This window comes from Halichoerus grypus, chromosome 9 (assembly GCF_964656455.1).
Source record: "Halichoerus grypus chromosome 9, mHalGry1.hap1.1, whole genome shotgun sequence".
Lineage (NCBI taxonomy): Eukaryota > Metazoa > Chordata > Mammalia > Carnivora > Phocidae > Halichoerus > Halichoerus grypus.
Genome location: NC_135720.1, coordinates 10,311,409 through 10,320,176, shown reverse-complemented (window position 1 = coordinate 10,320,176; position 8,768 = coordinate 10,311,409). Strand labels below are relative to the sequence as shown.

Genomic DNA, 8,768 nt, shown 5'->3' with positions numbered 1-8,768 from the left:
AGCTAAATTCAGTGGATTTTAATTACTTTTGTCCCCATGGGCTTCTTTTTTTCTTAATTTCTTAGGTTTTCCCCTTAGGTTGCATGATTAATTTGCAAGTTGAGTCCCATACTGTCCATGAAGCGAAGCAGAATGTATGACAGAGGAGGTGATTAGGTGCCACCTTTTGACTGAGCACTAAGCACGGTTTTTCCGACGTCGGCCTGTGTCAGTGCGACAGAACGAGGGTCACCTGTGGTCACACCTCAGTGCTGCTGGGCCCCGCAGTGGCTCACTCCAACTCCGGATCATTAGAATCCCGGTTTCTTGTGGAGATGGGCAGCTCGGCATCATGTGAGGCCCTTCCCGTGCCCTATTTTTCATTCTGGGGTTGTTTAGAAATCATATTTTCTTGACTCTGAAGATAAGAGCAGCCCATGGATACGTTTTTATGGGGCAGCAGTAACTTCCCGGAATACATGTGTTTTTCTTTTTTTGTTTCGTGAATGAATCCCGAGGCCTAGGAAGTCGCCCCGCCCTGCCCATCGCATTTTCTCTATATTGCTTTCTCTAATAGCTCTTTTGGTGCTGAGATTCTAAACGTAAAGCTTAACACTCAACCAGCGTAAGCAACATTCTTATGGAAAGCCGCCTTAATGTTGGCTTACGCATGAAATGGAAATGGCTTGTGTTATCCATCCTTTAAAAAATTTCTAGTGCTCAGCCTCCATGAAATGGATTGCTTATGGGGAGATAATGTCTGTTCTATTCCTTTTTAAGTCTGTGAAAAATGTCATCCTGGTTAATAGGGTGATTAAAACTCTTTATGCTCCAGGAGATAAATGTGATTATGTTTGTCATACTCTACCCAAGATAAAGACAGCAAAGAAGGCAAACTTGAAATTCCGTAACATTTCCTCTCTTCCATATCCAGGAACATTCAGAACTCAATACACAGATGGTACTTCACATAAAGAATAACATTATCTGTTAAACATTTTTCCTTTCCATTAACCAATTTAACAATATGCCTCTGGTATAAAAGGAATAGACAAATGACTAAATCTTCTGAGTTTGGACTGTAGAAAAATATCACTTCAGTCATATTGCTTGTTTTCCTTTAAACTTTCATCTGTGTTACTTCATTTCTGCTTTTAAAATGCAACTGCAGCCTACGCCTGGTGTATTCTAGGGAGTCTGTCCCCGTCAACCTTCCCTCTGCAGGTGATTCACGATCATTCTTTATGGGGCCACCTTGCCATCCCTCAAGGACGACAGACGTATATGAGAAGGGTTTGTAAACATGAGGCATGCCACAGAGGTATGTGTCCGAACATTCATTCCTCAGGCCTCCCATGTCCCAGGCCTGTGGGAATGGAGCATACCCACCATGCTCCTAGACTCAGGCCAGTAATATGGACACAACCTGTTCAGTTTGGCTCTTGCCTTTCCTTCCTTCCTCCCATTCAGAGGCTAGAAATCTTTTCTTAGCAGAGATTTAGTTAAAAATGAAAGCTGGGTGAAGAGTTTTAGCTACTCCATATGCCCTGATAAATTCCACAGTTCTTTCCTTTTAGTCCTGGATTTTTAACAGGTTACATATGAATCCCAGATGCTGCTTACACCTGTTTAATTAATTAACAACACAGCAACTTTAACAGGGTAACGCGGTCCAGAGAAAAATGTTACATTATGCACTTGACATTTCATTTAAAAATTTTCCTTAGAACTAAAAGGTTTCATTATAACAGAAAAATTTCAAATGTACTTTATTAAACCGGATTGCTAATTAGAGCCTAAGTAATTATAAAGAAATTGCACTACTGATATCCAACCATATATTTTGGGATATACTGACATATTAAACTACTTTCTTTAAAAAATGTTCATCTCCAGTAAAAATAATTGCATGTAGGCATTATCCTCTGTTTTCTCTAAGATATCATGGAGGACAGGAAAGGGCTGGGCCTATGTGTAAGAATCCATGAGGTGGCAGAACTAACTACTTAATATTGAGACTCAATACCTAGGTAACTTTCTGGTTAAAAATATTTGAGATAGGTGATAACTGGCCTATTTTTACATTAACAATTGAGATAAAACTACAAACTATTAGTCAATGTTTAGGGACACAGAACCAACTTCTCAAAAAAGAACGTTTTATATCCATTATATCATTATTATTTTAGATGACTACCTTTTCAGGTTAGCATAATCTGTTACTGGCTTCTTCGTCTCTATGTCTGAGAATTTCCAGGGCCTTGAGGTGAGCTCATCAGCTAACTGACAAGCAGGTGCAAATCCAGGGCTGCATTCAGGACAATAGGACACACCCGCTGGGGCCTGACAGACAGGGTTTCCCCGTTCACCTGTCACTGTGGAGTTGGCCTAACAGGAGGGAGCCTTCCATGTCCTGACAATCACATACCAACAAGAAAGGCTGTGGAAACTCATTTAATTAGACACATTGAGGTACTAGTGCTGGTAGGAGTTTGTCTATAATGATTTTCCATCGTCTGTTATTTTACATTTTTTTTTCAGGTACAAAACTTGGTTTTAGCTGTTACTAACAGAAGTATTTCCCTTGGGATCTTCTCCACCAAGAACTTATCCATATAATTATTTTGAAAGGATCCTCCTAATTTTGGGAAAACCTTAATACACACACACGCCCACATCAATGTTAAAGTAAAGCACACAGACCGTGGGCCTCCTGTGTGGACACTGAACGCCATCCATCCTGTGGGTTCAGTCACCAAGGTGCATGTTGCTGATGACAAATCAGGGGAGTCCCTTTGCTTCTGTGGTATCTCCAAAGCTACCCTTGCCATGACAGTTTTAGACTTTCCCCACCATGCTCATCTCATTTGGATTTCAATGTTTCCTCCCACTCAAGAGAAGATTTGGAGTTCTTGGGAATTGCTGGAAATATTGATTGCAGTTTCCTTCGAAAGTCTTTCATCTGAAAGAAGAAGAAAAATCAGTTATCAAAATTAAAAGAAGGGGAAAAGAGCCAAAGCAATTAGAGAGAGACCCTGTTGCTGCCCGAATGATGCTTCATTGCTTGTGGGTACAATAAAAGGTAAAGACTGCTCCAGCTACCTTAAAAGGAAATGAGACACCTCTTTTCTTCTTCCAAGAATTAATCTATGGGCTTTCAATTAACATAAAACGCCATTCTGAATCTGGAAGGCAACATAATTTGTCAACCCTCCATGATATTTATTTCCTACCAGAAGAATGCTGTGTATTGTTGGCTTTCATATATAAAGATGGGAGAATGGGAGTTCTGGGGTTTCTTTTTTGGGGGGGTTCTGTTTATCTTAAATATACCAAGAATTTTGGAGCCAAAAGGAAGAAGTGGAGAGAAGAAACTCAGTAGGAGGTTAATAAAGAATGAACCAGTGGATGGCAGATAAACTAGAATGTTCTCATATGCCAGACAGCGTTGAAGAATCTGTGTAGAGGTTTTACCGGCAGAGGTGGATCTGGAACCCAGGAGCTGGGGCAGGGGGCTGAAGATCTTCAATACGCAGTGTCAGCCCAGAGCACCTGGCTCACGTACGGAGCGCACGGCCCGAAGGGAGGGCAACGCTCATTTATGGGAGTTGGATAATCTTTACATTAGATAGTCCCAGCCACACAGTTGGATTCATTATTTTAATCTATCTGGTCCTGCTGTGAAGGTATCACTTCAGGACTACAGCGCCGCGTTATGATATTCTCATCAGCCATATCCTAACTGCATTTCTCAAGGATACGGATCCCCTCAGTCAGATCTGTGAAGCACCGTGGACTCACTGACAACACCAAGTCATTTCCTGGAGTGGTTATTTTGAGAGTCGGCTAATGTTTTTTTATTTCACTTCATTGTGAAGCCGATTCCTTACCTTGTTTCTAAATTCAGCAAGTGGGTCGTGTTCAGGACTTGTCAGTTCCTAGGCATTCGCTCCAGCTATTAGCAGCACGGACTCTGGGATCAGACAGACCTCTCTGTTCAAATCCTAACTCCACTACTTGGGAAAACTGCTTCCTCTCTCTAAGCAGTAGATTCCATGTGTGTAGAATGGCGATCATTAACCTGCTTACAGGGTGGTGAGGATGAAAGCACAGCACCTACCACATGGGGGCGCTCAATATATATTAGCTATTGTCATTATAGCATCATCAGTATTGTGTTCCAAAAACAAAGTCCACATGGATATACATAATATGGTGGGTTTGTTAAAAGCATTACTTTGTAGTTCAATATCATTTTGGTCTAAGTATTTTGACATTGGGAGATCCATAAGGTTACCCATTCTATGTAGTCTGTAGGAGGTCCATGCCAACCATCTCAATGTTTGGGTCCCAGACACCAGTACTCAAGACACACACGTCCATGGCACGTATGTCTCTCCCTATCCCTGTCTCCCATGCAGCTCTCTAGCTTGTACTGTGGCGAATCCTTCATGAGAGGTTGTCGACTAGAGGCAGTACTGGGGAGGGGTTGGAACCGTAGTTCCAAACAGCAGTTCTCAAATCGTGTCATGACATTTTGGTTGTCAAAATCACAGGGAACTGCTATTTGCACGGCAGGGGGGCAGATTCTAAATATCTAACATATTGCTTTGGGGACACCTGGGTGGCTCAGTCCATTAAGCGTCTGCTTTCGGCTCTGGTCATGATCCCGGGGTCCTGGGATCGAGCCCCACATCGGGCTCCCTGCTCAGCAGAGAGCCTGCTTCTCCCTCTCCCTCGTGCTCTCTCTCAAATAAATAAATAAAATCTTAAAAAAAAAAGAAAAGAAAAAGAATTGCGTTGTCTAAAATACCAACATTTTGGTATTGGCCCCGTTGAGGAATCTTTTGCATAGACTTTCTCAGTTCAAAGACCTCTCTGGCCAGGGTCTGCAATGTGCTGCCTAGTTCTTTCCCTTCACGTTTACTGGTTGAACATCTGTCACAACTAAACCTAACAACAGTTTTCAAATGGGGAGTCAGAGAGTGAGGACATGAAGAGAATCGTACCATTTCACCTTCTCAGGGATGTGGAACATGGGCAGTTGCTGAGAAGGGAGAAGCTGGGGAACGCAGATGAGGTCTGGGGAGGAGTAGAGTCACTGCTCTACTTTAGCATGGGGACCTGTGTTCTCATTTCCTCCTCTTGGACTGATTTTTTTTTTCTTGTCTTTAATTTCCCAAGTATTGTATCATTTACTTGCTCCCAGAGTCATAAATGAGTTACTGAACCACCGGAAGGAATCATATCTGAAAAAGAGCCAATTAGGAATAGACAGGCTTCAAAGAGAAGTAAAGGAAGGGAGGCAAGTAGATAAAGAACACCATTTAGGCCTCTTCTTTAATTTTACAGCTGTGGAAATGGAAACCCAGAGTCCACATTTAGGTTATAAACAGGGCTTCATGTTGCCTTAAACAAGGGTTTCCACAGCAGGTTTTTAAGTTTGTTCTATTTTTGTTATATGGATAGGAAATGAAAGCTTTTTTTTTTTTTTTTTTTTTTACCTCTGTCAATTTCTGATATGCAGTTCAGAGGTGTTGGTCTTATCAGTGATACTCTATCACAGGCCAACAGAACCTTCTCCTGCTTAAAAATGTGCTTGAAAAGATTTAGGGGTTGAGTTAATTTAAGCAAATTTAATTATAACACCAATGTACTGGATTCCACAATAACAATGACAGCTATTGCCATAAGCCATGCCCTACCTTATATCCCAAAAGTTCGGTGAGGATGGGGCATGCTGGGAACTAGTCTCTATCCAGTAACTCAGTTTTACTCTGCAGCATTTTGCAAACTCTGGGATCTCTTCTCTCCTCTTCCCCTCTTTCCTCTGATCAGGGAGAATCTGACCTTGGCTATGGGTCACAGGGCTACCCTTCTAAACAGGGCCACTGTGTGTACTGCACAACTCCAGGCGCTGCCCTCCACAAAGACTAAGACAGGAATGGCACCCCCTGGGCAACGAGCCTACTGCTCAAGAACCTCATCCTTAAGTCCCAGTGTTTGTGTCCACCAGTGATGGGTTGTCATATGATCAGAAAGTACTACTTTCTAAAGGCAGTTCTCAAATACAATGTCATGACAGTTGGGAAACCTATTATAAGTACTTTGTCACTAATATGGACATTCTGAAGACTGGGTAGGAGCAACCTTTTAGATATTAGAACAGATTCAAGATTATGCCTCTAATAATGTTACTCCTCATTCACATTACACCAGCTTTTTGAAGGGCCATATAGCTAGTATGCCAGGAGTGAAACACGGGATACTGCTGCGCATTTATCATGCATGTCTTGGCAGGAAAAAAAACATGAAGACTTTTGCTCTAATACACGGTGTGCCGAAAAACTCCTTAAAAGCTCAGGATATGTACCCAATTAATTTGAGAAAACCCTTACAGCATCTATTCTTAAAAAAATAAGCAGTTATTTGGAATTAAAAGCTCAAGTTGTAAAATGTCTTTGCCATTGACTAGCTCATTTAACTTCAATTACCTCTTGCAGGACTTCAGTGCTGGAGGTAGAATGATGAAAGCTTTATAGAACCAACTGATAAGAAAGCCTTTGGATATGTCAATAATTATGGTGCCAAGAGTAATTTTGAAAAACCTGGAAATTCAGCTTTTCCATAAAATGAAATAAGACTATAACTGTTACTTGAACAGGAATAAAAATGTCTGCCATTTGAGATTACCTAGGTGCCAGGCACTGTACCAAGCATCAGGCTATTATTTAGTGTTTATAATTCTATGTGGCAGAAATGAGAACCACCACTTTACATATGAGAAACCAGAGGTCAGAGAGGTTAACCCAGCCATGGTGACGTGCTTTCTAAGTACAACTGACTGAATGATGTCCCAGGCTCTTTCTCCATAGCCACTCTGGTTCTGTGACCTGGAGACTTGGTACCTCTATAACCTCTAATCACACACCCGCTTACACTAAAAATGACTTCAAAAGCATATATACTCTTACAATGGCTACTATTTTATTTAGAATGGTATGGCAGATTATTATCAATGTTCACTGATAACCAGAAATCACGTACTTCTCGATATAGGGAGGTTATACTTCTCCACCCTCTTGAAGTTAGGTAACCACATGACTAGTTCTGGCAAAAGAAATGTGCATCACTTGCAGGGTGAAGCATTTAATTGCAGCTTGGAATTAAATCCATGGAAATAATGGAAACCTGTTACTCCAGAGGTGCCTCAAGATCCAAACAATCTGAGGGACGAAGCCGCCTTGTGTAGGACAGCTCCCCTAGAGACTCAAGTAAACCCACAGTGGGTTTTACAAGAGAAATAAACTGTTGTTATTTTAAGCCACACATCTGGAGACTGTTTTTTCAATGTAGTATAACCCAGCCTATCCTGACTGACATAGTGAAGAGAATTACAAAACAGACCTAGGGCATTCTCTGATCCCCCTCAAAATTACACTAAACTTGGCCGAAACATGGCTGAATAAAAACTCAAGGGCTGGACAAACGGGAAGAGAAACTCTGTGCAGTTAAGCTTAAATAGCTCTTAGAATCAGCTGGAACCACCAAACCACCATTCTTCCCACTTTCAGAGAGCTCAGTACAACAATTAGTCCCATTATATGATACTACTTCCTGGGTAATCAGAACATTTCTAGATGTTTCCAATAAAATAGTATGGGAGTTCTGATCACTATGGTAAAGGGTCATTTTTTGGGGTGAATTGCTGTCCTAGGTCTATCAACTAAGCAGGACTGGCTTATTTTATTTTTTTAAATTTATTTGTCAGAGAGAGAGAGAGAACAAGCAGGGGGAGTGGCAGGCAGAGGGAGAAGCAGACTCTCCGCCGAGCAGGGAGCCCAATGTGGGACTTGATCCCAGGACCCTGGGATCATGACCTGAGGCAAAGGCAGACCCTTAACCAACTGAGCCCCCCAGGTGCCCCAGGACTGACTTCAGAGAGGAGATGCTGATACCTTTCAATTTTGTTTAGCCCTGCAGATATCCACATGGATCCTGAGATATGTTTGAACACACCATATTATTTAATATTCAATTGCATTAGGAAAGCTAACATGAATTTAAAAATCTTTCTCAGGGCACCTGGGTGGTGCAGCTGGTGAAGCATCCGACTCTTGGCTTCAGCTCAGGTCGTGATCTCAAGGTCGTGATCTCAAGGTCGTGAGATGGAGCCCTGCGTCAGGCTCTGTACTCAGCAGAGTCTGCTTGAGATTCTCTCTCCCTATACCTCCGTCCCTCCTGCTTGGGCTTGCTCTCTAAAATAAACAGATCTTTTAAAAAAATCTTATTTTCTAAGTTATTAGTGTATCATTTAGGTAAAGGTCTGATAAGCAGCTTCACTTTCTCCTAAACCCACACTATATCACACGCATAGTCTAGAATCTATAGTAAAGTCAACTGATTTAGGAATAAAAAGTGAATGTGTAACTTTCTGAGAAATAAAATCTCTGAAGTACTCATTAAAATAACCAATTTTTATGACAATGATTAACAACAGGGCAAAATTCGAAAACAAAAGCTTTCTGTTAATGTGAAGTAAACTGAGCAACAGGGATGACCCTGGAGCATCTTAGGGCCCGGGCCCACTCTGCTGATAAAACCAGGCCTAACAAGAACAGTCTGTAACACGCTTCCTGATTTAACCTGCTAACAGGTCAGGATCTCAGAGCCAGTTCCAAAATAATTTTAGTCAGGCTTTGTTTTTATCAACTCCAAAATTTAAGTATGTTTCCTTTCCCTGCTGAACAAATGACAGTAACACTTGCCATCTCTGTCAGGCCTCTTTC

At 41.6% G+C, this 8,768-nt stretch overlaps 1 protein-coding gene across 1 annotated transcript in view; it reads right to left on the bottom strand.

The window, feature by feature from the left end:
• Positions 1-2,417: 2,417 nt before the first annotated feature.
• TMEM242 (transmembrane protein 242) overlaps positions 2,418-8,768 on the bottom strand; it is a 28,587-nt gene continuing 22,236 nt past the window's right edge. The window contains exon 4 of the mRNA XM_036084196.2: positions 2,418-2,941. Within this exon, the coding sequence (XP_035940089.1) occupies positions 2,843-2,941 (99 nt within the window). The 3' untranslated portion in view covers positions 2,418-2,842. The remainder of the gene's footprint in view (positions 2,942-8,768) is intronic.